This window comes from Aquarana catesbeiana, linkage group LG04, assembly GCF_042186555.1.
Source record: "Aquarana catesbeiana isolate 2022-GZ linkage group LG04, ASM4218655v1, whole genome shotgun sequence".
NCBI lineage: Eukaryota > Metazoa > Chordata > Amphibia > Anura > Ranidae > Aquarana > Aquarana catesbeiana.
The window spans coordinates 69,358,626-69,373,953 of NC_133327.1; the positions used below are offsets into that span (position 1 = coordinate 69,358,626).

At 43.2% G+C, this 15,328-nt stretch overlaps 1 protein-coding gene across 5 annotated transcripts in view; it reads left to right on the forward strand.

Moving 5' to 3' along the window:
• Positions 1-15,328, forward strand: part of ATAD2B (ATPase family AAA domain containing 2B) — a 247,273-nt gene that overhangs the window by 90,292 nt on the left and 141,653 nt on the right. For all 5 annotated transcript variants that reach the window (XM_073625324.1, XM_073625326.1, XM_073625327.1 and 2 more), the window contains exon 13: positions 743-831. In XM_073625324.1, the coding sequence (XP_073481425.1) occupies positions 743-831 (89 nt within the window). The remainder of the gene's footprint in view (positions 1-742; positions 832-15,328) is intronic.

Here is a 15,328-nt window from a genome sequence, read left to right on the forward strand (position 1 = left end):
ACAACACAAGTAGAAAAAACACTCTGAAAAATGGGTGTTAAGATAAAGTATAGATAATGGCAAACACCACTATAAGGTATTGAAGACAAACACACCGCTTGTAATGGATGACCACACCGGAAGAATCCTAATACAACCTCCACCTTTTCCCTTAAATCTCCCCCATGAGAATGGAAACCACCTGGCAAACGATCAGCAGGGTATCATTCCCAGGTGTGGTGGGGGAGGTCCCCTCCCCATAAGTCTCTTATCTTGAATACCGACATATTTGTATTTTTATGATATTTTTGCAATTTCATTATTTGTTATAAATGGGTTTTAGGTTATTTGAATCCATATGAAAGAACATCTGCAGTCCTGAAGAAGCGATAATAACCGCAAAATGCTTTTAGTTTAGACATTACCATTGTGGGATGTTTTTTTAAACTTTGGGAGAATGTGTTGTATCTAACTGATAAATATATACTTTTTGATCTGTCTGTTGTATTTTTATCAAATTGTGTCTAGTTAAAAGTGCATGTTTTATCTATTGTTATGGTTCATCAGTGATTTCAAGGGAGTATATATAGTCTCTTATTTCCTTTTGGTTTTGGTAAAACTCAGGGTGCACCAAGTGCTCGTGGGCAGCCAGTCTTTTCTAGGTGAAGAGAAGTTGAAAGATTTCTGGTGTCTACAATGCTATAGGGTGTATTGTTACAGCAGCTTTTGCTTTGCAATATTTTTATGTTTTCTTCAATTGCAGGCGTATGTGATGAGGCCGTCTATAATATTTTTCGATGAAATAGATGGGCTGGCTCCAGTTCGCTCTAGTAGGCAGGATCAAATCCATAGGTAAGTTTATGTTGCCTCTTTTATTGTATGTGATTTTCTTCTATGTTGGAAAGCTATTTAAGTTTTTAACAAAGGCGGGACGTTTTAGTTCTCTGTTTTTGCTGCCTGTTGGGGCTCAAGTCCACTTTTGCACCCTTCGCCTTGACCAAACCTCACTCGCCTTTCCCCATACACAGACGCAAGCTTACCTCATTTCGACAGCTGCAGCCTCTGATGGCTGGTTAGATCCAGCGCCGCAGGTCTCGCTGTCCTGGCTGTGCCAGCACATTACAGCCCAGTAGACTAATGTAGGACTGTGTCCCAAGGCTGGAGACGAAGGGAGATGGAGCCATAGAAGTCTATGGGACTGTAATAAACGGGCACGATCAGGACAGTGAGATGTGCTTCACTGAATGTAAACTATCTCTGGAGGCCACTGCCATCAATGTAAGTACGCACATATGGAGAAGAGGGTTTGGTCAGGGAAAAAGAGGCAAAAAATATGACATGCACTTGTCTTAAAGCACACTTATCCTCTAAATGTAAACGTAGACTTTCCTGTTAAAATCAAGTTTAATGCTGTAACTCCATCCATTCCATCCTATTGGTCTGTTTGTGATGAGCAACATCACTGATAATTAGGGGATTGTTAGTTTGTGGAAGTGGATGTATGCATTGAGCCCCGGGTAAATTTCAGTAGAGTATTCCTGCAGACACAATGGGGTTGATTTACTAAAAGCAACTACCGTATTTTTTGCACCATAAGACGCACATAGGTTTTAAAGGAGGAAAACAAGAAAAAAAAAATATTCCAACCAAATGGTGTCCTAAAATATTTAATATTATACTACTACTATAGGTGGGTGGTAGAGACACAGTAATACCACCCCCCCCTATCAAATCAGCTCAGCTACACTATGCCTGGGTGGGAGTGCTGGACACAGCAACCTTCCCAGATCAGCTCAGGGTGGCAGGGCAGACACAAATACCCCATCAGCCTCTTCTATCACAACAGCTCAGGTGACTGGGCAGTGATACCATGCCAGCCCACACCTCCCACCCCCTTATCCTCCAGCTCACCTCAGGCAGTGGAGGACACTGTCATTACAATCCACAACCCCCTCTGGCTGGCACCCAGGATACATCCGGGCAGCAGCTAAGGAGGACTGGGGACATAGTTTGCAGCTGCCAGTGAAAAGAGCAGGAAGTGAGACTGGACCAGACCACGGTGCCGGGGGTGTTCCGGCTGAAAAAAAAAACAAAAAAAAAACAGCCAGGGCTCTTGCCGCCGCGGGATGGTGTCACATCTGGCGGGTGTCAACTGACCTGGGTGCTGAGCGACCCCCATAGCAATGCTACTGACGCCCCCCCATGTTTTGGCACCCGGGGCAGACTGCCGCTCCCGCTTGATATGCCCCTGCAAGGATCCGCCTCACATCCTGTCCCCTCTCCACAGAGAAGCCGAGCGCTGATATTCTGATGCGGGGGGAGGGGTGCCTGGTCAGTATTCGGGGGGGAAAAAAGTGTGTCTTATTGTGCAAAAAATATGGTAGACTATGCATTTTTGAGAGTACAGTTGCACTAATTTTCCCCAAAGCGCAATAAATTTGGTACAGTTCTGCTGATTTCCATTATCCAATCGTGTGCAACCAAAAATGCTTTTTTTTTTTTCTTTCTTTCTCTTGCATCTCATTGGGTATTTATTCACTACATTAACTAAGCTGTGGGAAAAATTAGTGCAACTTCACTTGCAAAGTGCATCGTCTATTTGCCATTAGTAAAACAGTGCTGACTCTGATATACCAAAGAAGTCTAGCTAAGTTACTTTTTAAAGTGAATTTTCACTCATCTTGGTTATCGAGGTGAAAAAAAGTTATCCTTTAATTTGCATAGAATACCTCAATTGTGCCTAAGGAAAATAAAAAACTGGGTTTCTTAATCATACCGTACAGGACACAGAATCTTAGGCTTAACAATAGCTTATATGCAGCTACCTTTATGTAATTGTACACTGTGGGGAAAAAAAAAGCTGCAGTGGCATTCCCTATATAACCCCTCCCACTTCCAGCAAGCCCCCCCCCCCCCCCCTATTTTTTTTTTTTTGTTTTTTTTTATTTTTTTTTTTTTTTGCTAGTGCCCTCTGGGGATAGACGCCTTCTCTCTATTGAGAGAACCTTCCCTCTTGAGTTTTTATTATTGTTTCTATTTTTGATGATTCTTCCATAAAATTCATAGCTGCACCACAGCCACTGCGTCTTTCCCTTGTTAGCTTTCTGGATCAGTTGACTCCTCCGCTGACACTTGGCAGACTGTGCCTGGATCTCAACTGGAAGAAGATGCGGGGCCAGCCTGTAAAGTTGCTTCAGCACTGATCCTGCTAACCCTGGCATGTGGTGCATTGTATTGAGTTGGCTGCATGGCACTATATAAGTCCACAGTGGGGCACTGTCCCTGAAAATCTCTTCGGGGTTATGTCCATCATGGAGGGCAAAGCCAGCATAAGGGCTGTACCCTATTATCCTACCCCAACCCCATCCTGCGGCAAAAGTAAAGGAATTTTGCACTGCGCGTGGCAAATCATAGCAAGTGCAAAAGGGTTAGGTAGCCTTGCTATCGGCTCATAGTATCCTGTGTTCTGACAGCTCCTACCAGTCTGATTCCTGCTTTCTTTTAGGAACTCCCCTGGCCCATTGGCTGCACACCCTTCCCTCTTTACCCACCTAGGGATGATTGTTCTGCCAAAATGTCAAATTTTATAAGTAGGATCTCAGTCCTCTTAGAGGCCATATATCTCGGGGGTCGCAGTTAGTCTCTCTTCCTGAGTCACTCTTTGCGCTTGTAACTGATGCGTTTCTGAGGATAAGGTAGTTTAGGAAGACTCTCTACCCCTGGAAATGGATTAAGAGAGGCCTTTTGGCTGAGAGCTCATTAGATCTTAGTGATTGTAAGCCTGTGATTGTTTTTTAAATAAAAATAACAAATGTGTAATGGTTTTGCACAGAGCAGCCCTGATCCTCCTCTTCTGGGTTCCCCCACCGGCGCTCCTGGCTAGTCCTCTTCATTGGGTGCCCCTTCGGAAAGCCGCTTTCCATGTGGAGCACCCGTGCGTGCTCGTCCTCCACTTCTGTGTCACAGCTTGTGATTGACAGCAGCAAGTGCCAATGGCTCCTGCTGCTATCAATCTGTCCAATGAGGAGAGCGACAGCAGCTGGAGAAACGAGAAAAACTACTTTACAATCACTTTAACTATCCCTGTAGAGGATAATCCTATGTTCGTGAACTTGGTGGACAAAAGGTTAGAAGCCCTCTTTAAGGCATTGTTTCCTATGAAAAAGCCTTGCCATGCATCCTGTGATTGCCTCTGTGGCTGTCTGCTTGACCCTTACTGTCTGAACTAAGTGCATGGTTCAAGACCCTAGCTTAATTTTAATGAATCTCTCTGTTCACCACTTGCTGTTACCTGCGACCTTGCACTACTGTGTGACTGGCTTGGTAGATACGCTTTGCCAGATCTCAAAGATCCTCTTCTCTTTCCATATGTGAATGATCCTTTGGCTCAAATGGTGGTCAGTGGAACTACAAGCAGGGAGTGCCTCAATCATGGGCCCCTTTTGAGCACCTGTTTTGGTACTCCCTTAGGCAGGTATATCAAAGGTAACAAGTGTGGAAGGGAGTATCAGGAAAAGAAGGCTTGCGTTTCTGCAGGTAGACCTTAGACTCCTGAGACTAGGAAAAGTTCTTTTCATCCCTCAAGCTTCAGGTGTGGAGCACGCTTTTTTTGTTGGGAGACTTGGATTCCCAAGCCAGCCATAACTGATTCTAAGTCCTCTTCCCATTGAAGGCGTGCACCCCCAGTTGTCACAGTGGGAAGTCGTCTGTCAGCCTTTTGGCCTTCTGGTCCCATGGAATCTCAGATGTTTGGGTCCAGAGCATCATTTCCTTCGGCTACAAAATGTTCGAATTTGCCTGCTGCCTGCAAAGACAGACAGATCTTTTTGCTGCTATTCAGCAGTAGAGGCAAATGTTTATTAACCACTTCAGCCCCGGAAGGATTTACCCCCTTCCTGACCAGAGCACTTTTTACAATTCGGCACTGCGTCGCTTTAACTGCTAATTGCGCGGTCATGCAATGCTGTACCCAAACGAAATTTGCGTCCTTTTCTTCCCACAAATAGAGCTTTCTTTTGATAGTATTTGATCACCTCTGCCGTTTTTATTTTTTGCGCTATACACGGAAAAAGACCGAAAATTTTGAAAAAAAATGATATTTTCTACTTTTTGTTCTAAAAAAAATCCAATAAACTCAATTTTAGTCATACATTTAGGCCAAAATGTATTCGGCCACATGTCTTTGGTAAAAAAAATGTCAATAAGTATATATTTATTGGTTTGCGCAAAAGTTATAGCGTCTACAAACTAGGGTACATTTTCTGGAATTTACACAGCCTTTAATTTATGACTGCCTATGTCGTTTCTTGAGGTGCTAAAATGGCAGGGCAGTACAAAACCCCCACAAATGACCCCATTTTGGAAAGTAGACACCCCAAGGAAATTGCTGAGAGGCATGTTGAGCCCATTGAATATTCATTTTTTTTGTCCCAAGTGATTGAACAATGACAAAAAAAAAAAAAAAAAAAAAAAATTACAAAAAGTTGTCACTAAATGATATATTGCTCACACAGGCCATGGGCATATGTGGAATTGCACCCCAAAATACATTTAGCTGCTTCTCCTGAGTATGGGGATACCACATGTGTGGGACTTTTTGGGAGCCTAGCCGCGTACGGGGCCCCGAAAACCAATCACCGTCTTCAGGATTTCTAAGGGCGTACATTTTTGATTTTACTCCTCACTACCTATCACAGTTTTGAAGGCCATAAAATGCCCAGATGACATAAAACCCCCCCAAATGACCCCATTTTGGAAAGTAGACAGCCCAAGCTATTTGCTTTGAGGCATGTTGAGTCCATGGAATATTTTATATTTTGACACAAGTTGCGGGAAAGTGACAAATTTTTTTTTTTTTGCACAAAGTTGTCACTAAATGATATATTGCTCACACAGGCCATGGGCATATGTGGAATTGCACCCCAAAATACATTTAGCTGCTTCTCCTGAGTACGGGGATACCACATGTGTGGGACTTTTTGGGAGCCTAGCCGCGTACGGGGCCCCGAAAACCAATCACTGCCTTCAGGATTTCTAAGGGCGTACATTTTTAATTTTACTCCTCACTGCCTATCACAGTTTCGGAGGCCATGGAATGCCCAGGTGGCACAAACCCCCCCCCAAATGACCCCATTTTGGAAAGTAGACACCCCAAGCTATTTGCTGAGAGGCATGGTGAGTATTTTGCAGCTCTCATTTGTTTTTGAAAATAAAGAAAGACGAGAAAAAACATTTTTTTTTTTTCTTTTTTCAATTTTCAAAACTTTGTGACAAAAAGTGAGGTCTGCAAAATACTCACTATACCTCTCATCAAATAGCTTGGGGTGTCTACTTTCCAAAATGGGGTCATTTGGGGGTTTTTTTTGCCACCTGGGCATTCCATGGCCTCCGAAACTGTGATAGGCAGTGAAGAGTGAAATCAAAAATTTACGGCCTTAGAAAGCCTGAAGGCAGTGATTGGTTTTCGGGGTCCCGTACGCGGCTAGGCTCCCAAAAAGTCTCACACATGTGGTATCCCCGTACTCAGGAGAAGCAGCAGAATGTATTTTGGGGTGTAATTTCACATATTCCCATGGCATGTTTGAGCAATATATCATTTAGTGACAACTTTGCGCAAAAAAAAATTAAAAAAATAAAAAATTGTCTCTTTCCCGCAACTTGTGTCACAATATAAATTATTCCATGGACTCAACATGACTCTCAGCAAATAGCTTGGGGTGTCTACTTTCCAAAATGGGGTCATTTGGGGGGGTTTTGAACTGTCCTGGCATTTTATGCACAACATCTAGAAGCTTATGTCACACATCACCCACACTTCTAACCACTTGAAGACAAAGCCCTTTCTGACACTTATTGTTTACATAAAAAAATAATTTTTTTTTGCAAGAAAATTACTTTGAACCCCCAAACATTATATATTTTTTTTAAAGCAAATGCCCTACAGATTAAAATGGTGGGTGTTTCATTTTTTTTTTTCACACAGTATTTGCGCAGCGATTTTTCAAACGCATTTTTTGGGGAAAAAACACACTTTTTTACATTTTAATGCACTAAAACACACTATATTGCCCAAATGTTTGATGGAATAAAAAAGATGATCTTAGGCCGAGTACATGGATACCAAACATGACATGCTTTAAAATTGCGCACAAACGTGCAGTGGCGACAAACTAAATACATTTTTAAAAGCCTTTAAAAGCCTTTACAGGTTACCACTTTAGATTTACAGAGGAGGTCTACTGCTAAAAATACTGCCCTCGATCTGACCTTCGCGGCGATACCTCACATGCATGGTGCAATTGCTGTTTACATTTGACGCCAGACCGACGCTTGCGTTCGCCTTAGCGCGAGAGCAGGGGGGACAGGGGTGCTTTTTTTTTTTTTTTTTTTTTTTTCCTTTATTATTATTATTTTTTTATCTTATTTTTAAACTGTTCCTTTCATTTTTTTTTTTTTAATCATTTTTATTGTTATCTCAGGGAATGTAAATATCCCCTATCATAGCAATAGGTAGTGACAGGTACTCTTTTTTGCAAAAATTGGGGTCTATTAGACCCTAGATTTCTCCTCTGCCCTCAAAGCATCTGACCACACCAAGATCGGTGTGATAAAATGCTTTCCCAATTTCCCAATGGCGCTGTTTACATCCGGCGAAATCTAAGTCATAAAATGCTCGTAGCTTCCGGTTTCTTAGGCCATAGAGATGTTTGGAGCCACTCTGGTCTCTGATCAGCTCTATGGTCAGCTGGCTGAATCACCGGCTGCATTTTCAGGTTCCCTGTTGAGACAGGAGAGCCAGAGAAAAACACGGAAGACGTTGGGGGGGGAGGGGCATTCCCTCCCACTGCTTGTAAAAGCAGTCTAGAGGCTAATTAGCCGCTAGGATTGCTTTTACATGAAAGCCGACCGCTGGCTGAAAAGAATGATACCAAGATGATACCTAAACCTGCAGGCATCATTCTGGTATAACCACTCAAAGTCGTGAATGGCGTACCTGAAGACAAAAAAATGGTTAACAATAAAGCACAGTAAACGGTAAGGTATAAAAAATTGCATACCTGAAAAGCAAACATGATAAAACATAACAACAATAAAACATTGCAGAATAGAATACAGTAAAAAAGAACAGAACAATAGAGAGAGAGAAAGAACAATAAAACGACAACTATTTTTTTTTTTATTTTATATTTTTGTATGTGTTTTTTTTTTTTTTTTACACTTTTTTTTGTAACTAACTTTTATAACTGTAACCGGTTCCAGGTTCGGGTCTCTCAAAATGCGATGGCATCTTGGGAGACCCTGTGAAAGTGTGCCTAGTCTGTGCAATGCTGTACCCTACGCTAATACTCAACTAGTGAATGGTAGTGTTCAAAACATTCACCAATGCAAAGACCAGGATTGTCAGGACAGGAGGGACAATAATAGCTGGTGTCATGCCTATATCTGCGCTTGCTGCAGACACGACATCTTTTTTGGGGGGGTTCGTTGGGTAGGGGTACTCGGGAGGACATAAAGAAAATGCCTCTCATGCAGCCGACTGCATTTGGTTGGGGATGTGAATGGGGGAAGTACGGGTGCTGCAGAAGTGGTGGGTTCCCAATTAGGATTGGCGAATGCAGCAGGAAGGGCACTATGGGCACGACGGGCCTGTGTTTGTCTTCTTGGTGGCAGCGGGACACTACTTGTGCTTGTCACCTCACCAGCTTGAACTGCACTTATGGGACTCGCCACGTCACCAAGTGTTACTGCAGTGCTGGTTTGACTACAACCGGGGTGTACTAGGCCACTGGGGCTTGCCAGTTCACCAAAACGCTACCAAAAAAACTGTTAGCGATCGCAAGGATCAGGCCTGACTCTGCGAACGCTGCAGTTATGCGTTTAGTGTTTTGTAAGTGTCAGTGATCGATCGATACTGCACTTGGGTGGGCTGGGCTGGGCCGGGTGGAGGGGCAAAACGCAGGTGCTAGCAGGTATCTGGGCTGATCCCGCTAACACTGCGTTTGTGGGAACCCTAAACTGCTGGGGACGCTAGTATAGATCTGATCAGATCAGATATTGATCCGATCAGATACTATACCACTAAGGGAGGCGTATGCTGCGTGCGTGGGTGTTAGCGGTACTGGCGCTAATCTGACGCTGCCTGGGGCTGGTGCTTGCCAGTTCACCAAAACGCTACCAAAAAAACTGTTAGCGATCGCAGGGATCAGGCCTGACTATGCGAACGCTGCAGTTATGCGTTTAGTGTTTTGTAAGTGACAGTGATCGATCGATACTGCACTTGGGTGGGCCGGGCAGAGGGGCAAAACGCAGGTGCTAGCAGGTATCTGGGCTGATCCCGCTAACACTGCGTTTTCGGGAACCCTAAACTGCTGGGGACGCTAGTATAGATCTGATTGGATCAGATATTGATCCGTACAGATACTATACCACTAAGGGAGGCGTATGCTGCGTGCGTGGGTGTTAGCGGTACTGGCGCTAATCTGACGCTGCCTGGGGCGACGCATATCACCGCCGGGCGACCGGGGGGCTAAACCTTTATTCGGTAATAAACGGCGGGTGCCCTGACACTATAAAAAATAAACAAACTAACCAGCGTCACCGTAACAGTTATACGGTGATCAGTGGTGAAAGGGTTAACTAGGGGGCAATCAAGGGGTTAAAACATTTATTAGGTAGTATATGGGGGTCCCTGTCGCTATAAAACGCTGACGGCGAACCTAAATATTTACGTTCCTAACTAGCGTCACCAGCGACACTAATACAGCGATCAGAAAAATGATCGCTTAGTGACACTGGTGACAGGGGGTGATCAAGGGGTTAAAACTTTATTAGGGGGGGTTAGGGGGGTATCCTAGACCTAAAGGGGGGTAATACTACCTGCCCTAACACTGTAACTGTCACAAACTGACACTATGCAGTAATCAGAAAAAAAAAAAAAAAAAATACTGCTAATGTCAGTTTGTGACAGGGGGGGGGGGGTGATTGGGGGGGGATCGGGGGGCGATCGGGGGGGGATCGGGGGTGTAAGGTATGCCTGGCATGTTCTACTGTGTGTGTGTGTGTGTTGTGTGCACTTACATGTCTTCTCTCCTCGGCGCTGGACGGAAACTGCCGAGCCGAGGAGAGATGACATCACATCCTCTGCCTGTGTGAAACTACACACAGGCAGGGGAGGATTCCTATTGGCTGGGAGCGATCGCGAGGGGGGGGCCACGATCGGATGGTCTCCCCCTCGCCTCCCGACGCTCCCAGTCAGATGCCGACCGCCGATGGCACCGGGGGGGGGTCCGATCGGACCCCCCGCCCGCGGGAGGCAGATCACGTATATATACGTGATTCTGCCTGCCCGTGCCATTCTGCCGACGTATATCTACGTTAGGCGGTCGGCAAGTGGTTAACCTCTTGCCGACCAGCCACCATGTATTTTTTGCGGCAATGTGGCGCTATTGCTTAAAACTACATACCTGTACGTCGTTACGTTAAATAGCCACTAGATGGCGCCATTGCGTCGCAGCAGGAGGGCACGTGCTGATTGGCCAGAGGGGGACCCAATCAGTGGTCCAGTGGACGCAACGTCCACCGCCCGCGATGGCTCCCCAGAGAGGTAGAACGACAGTCTGCCGATGTAAACAAGGCAGACCACTGTTCTGACAGGGATGAACACAGATCATCAGGAGCACAGATCTCAGATGACCAGCCCCCCCCCCCTAGAAAGCATCCCTTAGGGACACACTTGATCCTTTGATCACCCCTGGTGTTAACCCCTTCCCTGCCAGTGTCAGTACAGTAACAGTGGATATTTTTAGCACTGATCACTGTATTGTCGCTGGTTCCCAAAAAAGTGTCAAGTTTTTCAGGTTTCTGATCTGTCCACCGCAATCCCACTAAAAGTCGCTAATCGCCGCCATTACTAGTAAAAAATAAATAAAAATCGAATAAATCTATCCCGTAGCTTGTAAATGCTATAAATTTTGCGCAAACCAATCAATATACACTTATTGGTATTTTTTTTTTTTTTATACCAAAAATATGTAGCAGAATACATATTGACCTAACTTGATGAAGAAATTCCATTTTTTTAAAATTTTTTTTTTATTGGCTATGTTTTTATAGCAGAAAGTAAAAAAAGATTGTGTTTTTTTTTTTTTCTTTTTTTTCAAAATGGTCGTTTTTTTTTTGTTTCTAGCGCAAAAAATAAAAACCACAGAGGTGACCAAATACCACCAAAAGAAAGTACAGTGTCGCACGACCGCACAGTTGTCAGTTAAAGTTACGCAGTGCCGTATAGCAAAAAATGGCCTTGTCATTAAGGGGGTAAAACCTTCCAGTCCCTAAGTAGTTAAAATGCTGCTTACTAATTCTTAGGTGTAATGGCTACATTAGTTTTCTTTTCTAGACTTTCTTCCCTTTTATTTTCACCCGGTGATCTGCCCAGTAAGTCTGTTTTTTCAAAGAAACAAGTTGTCTTGCAGCTGTAGCAGTTAGACTAACCATGTACCACTGACAAAATGGTTACAATGGCCTGCTTTTATTATGTAAAACCTTTATCCCAAAAGGAACAAAATGTTTATGTAACTACCTAAAAATGTTTAGCTGGGGTTTGGTTGGAGTTTGGTTTTAATTTTTTAATGTATTTATATATGCTAGTATATCTAACTACCCTCACCTAAGACTGTTGTCTAGTTACTAGTTTTTTTTTTTTTAAAGCGTAGCCTATAGAGGTTTTTAGGTACCGTAGTTTGTCGCCATTCCATGAGTGTGGGCAATTTCAAAGAATGACATGTTAGGTATCTATTTATTTGACGTAACATCATGTTTCACATTCTACAAAAAAATTTGGCTAAGTTTTCTGTTTAATTTTTTTTTAATTCCTAAAAAAAATTGCGTTTGAAAGACCGTTGCACAAATACAGTGTGACATAAAATATTGCAACGATTGTCATTTTATTCTCTAGATTCTCTGATATAAAAAAAAAAAAAAAAAATATATATATATATATATATATATATATATATATATATATATATATATATATATATATATATATATATATATATAGTGTTTGGGGGTTTGAAGAAATTTTCTAGCAAAAAAATACGGATTTTTATCTTGTAAGCAACAAATGTCAGAAATAGGCTTAGGCATGAAAGAGTTTAATACTGCATTAAGACAAAGATCCTGTGTCCTGTACTTCAAGAAAAGGGCTTTACTGGTAAGTCAAAAATTGTACTTGCTTGCACATGACATGTTTAGATGGAAATCGCCACATGTTGACCTCATTATTCACTGCGCAAAGTAAAAATTCTCTTTGCACAGAGAAAAAAACACCTCAGTTTTGTTATTGAAGTTGTACTAAATTCAGTCCAGGGACGTGCATTCAGGGGAGGCAGATGAGGCAGAGCCATGAACAATAAAAAAAAGAGAAAAATCGAGGCTTGTCAATCAGCGACCTGAGGTCAGAGACTCCAAATTTGTACCCCACCACTGGTAAAAACTCGGGGCTCCTATCACCGATGGTTCCGGAGATACGGGGCTCCTTGCGCAGCCTGTCAGAAGCTACATGCAGAGCGACCAGTTTAACCACTTGCTTACTGGGCACTTAAACCCCCCTCCTATCCAGACCAATTTTCAGCTTTCAGTGCTGACGCACTTTGAATGACAATTGCGCGGTCATACAACACTGTACCCAAATGAAATTTTTATAATTTTTTCCCCACAAATAGAGCTTTCTTTTGGTGGTATTTGATCCCCTCTGCGGTTTTTATTTTTTGTTAAAAAAAATGTAAAAAAAATGAATTTAAAAAGAAATTTTTTTTTTTTATATTTTGTTATAAAAATTTAAAACAGGTAATTTTTCTCCTTCATTGATGTACGCTGATGAGGCGGCACTGATGGGCACCGATAGGCGGCAGTGATGGTCACTGATGGGTGGCAATAATGGGCACTATCAGTTACACTGATAGGCAGCACTGCTAGGTGGCACTGATTGGCACTACTGGTGGGCACTGATATGTGGCACTTGTGGGCACTGATAGGTGGCACTGTGGGCACGGTTATGTGGGCATAGATGAGGCAGATGTGCCTCTTCCACTTCGGGACCGATGTCCCTTGCATCCGAGACGGTGATCGGCTTTTCTTTCTACTCGCGCTATCAGCGTGAGTAGAAAAAAAAGCCGATTACCGATCTTTTGTTTACATCATGTGATCAGCTGTCATTGGCTGACAGCTGATCACATGGTAAGGGGTCGGGACCGGCCCCTTATTTGGATCGGTGATCACCTGAGTTTCAGTGACTCGGTGATCACAGCGAGCTCGGCACGTGCCCTGTAGGGCGCGCGCAGGGCGCGTGCACAGGGGAGGCCGTCATGTGACGGCCTCCAGGGAATTCAGGTCCGCGCTGTGGCCGTCATTCGGCCATAGCGCGGATGTCAAGTGGTAAATACAAGCCAGCACACTGTTTGCAGCAGACAAAGGTTGAGCTCACAGTGCCTCTCCTCACTTCTTGTCAGAGGCACTGAGCTCAAAGGACAGCTTGGAGTCTTGGACCAATGGTAAAGTACCATTAGCCCCAGCTGTCCAATAAAAGTGCTGCAGTGGAGGCTGGCCTCTCGCTGCAGTGTCATAGGGGCATTTGTCTAAAAGACGCGTACTCCCGCCCAGCCCTCTTAACTGGAAGGAAAAAACATGGGCTTATGGGATTGCGGGTAAATCTTATACCCATGTTTTTCTCACACAGTTAAGAGGGAGAATGAGAATCTGCTGCTGTTGAAAAGGCACTGTTATATTCAAGCTAAATCATATATTTATATACTATAATATAATATTTATCTATTTTAAAGCGAAGTTCCACCTAAAAATGAAACTTCCGCTTTAACTGCAGGTGACCTCCTGACATGCCACATTTGGCATGTCATTTTTTTGGCGGGGTGGATGCCCTCTTTTTAGAGGCATCCAGCGCCCACTTCCTCCCGGGGCTCCACGAAGGAAGATCACCTCTCCCCCCTCCCTCCCTGCAATCTTCCTCCCTGCAATCTTCTGGGTCAGGTCCCAGAAGATTGCCCGGCCATTCACAGCACGCAGAGCGGCTCGCACATGCGCAGTGCGTGCCTGGCTGTGAAGCCACAGCAGGGCGCCCACAGTAAGAATGCCGGTGGCACGGAGAGGAGCGGGGCTTCGTACGCCTGCATCGCTGGACCGTGGGACAGGTGAGTGTCTCATTAAGTCAGCAGCTACATTTTTTGTAGCTGCTGAATTTTAATTTTTTTTTTTTCGGCGGAGCGCTGCTTTAATGTGAGATTATTGGTTGGAAGTTATAACTTCAAACTTCAGTAATTTGTCCGTTAAGCTACCTGCTTGATTACAGATTTTGAAAATCTAGTAATTTACCTTAAAAACAATATATCATAATTTGTATATTACTTATGGTAATTAACCCCTTTCCACCCAGGCCAATTGTGACATTTCTCGCCTATATGTTTTAATCATTTATTTGCTAGAAAATTACTTAGAACCTCCAAACATTAATAAATATATATAGAGCTATCTCTCTCTCTCTCTCTCTCTATAGATATAGATATAGATATATAAATATATATATATATCATATATTTTTTAGCAGACACCCTAGGGAATCAAATGGTGGTCGTTGCAACTTTTTATGTTAAACAGTATTTGCTATTTTTCCCGATTATAACCCGATTTTTTTTTTTTTTGTATAATGTGAAAGATATTATGCCAAGTAAATGCATACCTAACATGTCATGCTTTTTAAAATTGCGCACACTCGTGGAATGGCGCCAAACTTCAGTCCTTAATAATCTCCATTGGCAATGATTTAATTTTTTTTTACAGATTACATGTTTAGAATTAGAGAGGAGGTCTAGTGCTAGAATTATTGCTCCTGTGTGTATCTGGCTCTGATACTAGCCAGTGCCTCACCAGCCACACACCTCACGTCCCTGATTCAGTCATCCAATGTGCAAGCAACAATCCTGGTTTTTCTGTTTTCCTTGCCCATGATTTGGCTATTCATTGCAAAATGTGTTTTTTTTTTTCTTCTTTTGTTTTAGCAAAAATTCACTTAAGTAGATCATGTTAACTCTTAAAAGTGAATCTATGTGCTTGTTATATTTGTGCTTTCCTCCTTGACAAGGAGCAGAATTCTCACTACCTGTAGGAAATCTGTACTGAGAAAGTATGAAAGCTGCCATTGCTGAACCTTGCTTCTGAAATTGCTAGTTGCCTGGCAAACACGCTGAGTCAGTGGGTTTAGGTACCTTTTTAATTATTTTGTTCTGGATCACTGAAGATTATGGATCAAGATGACAGCCAAACTACTATTTTGAAGTGA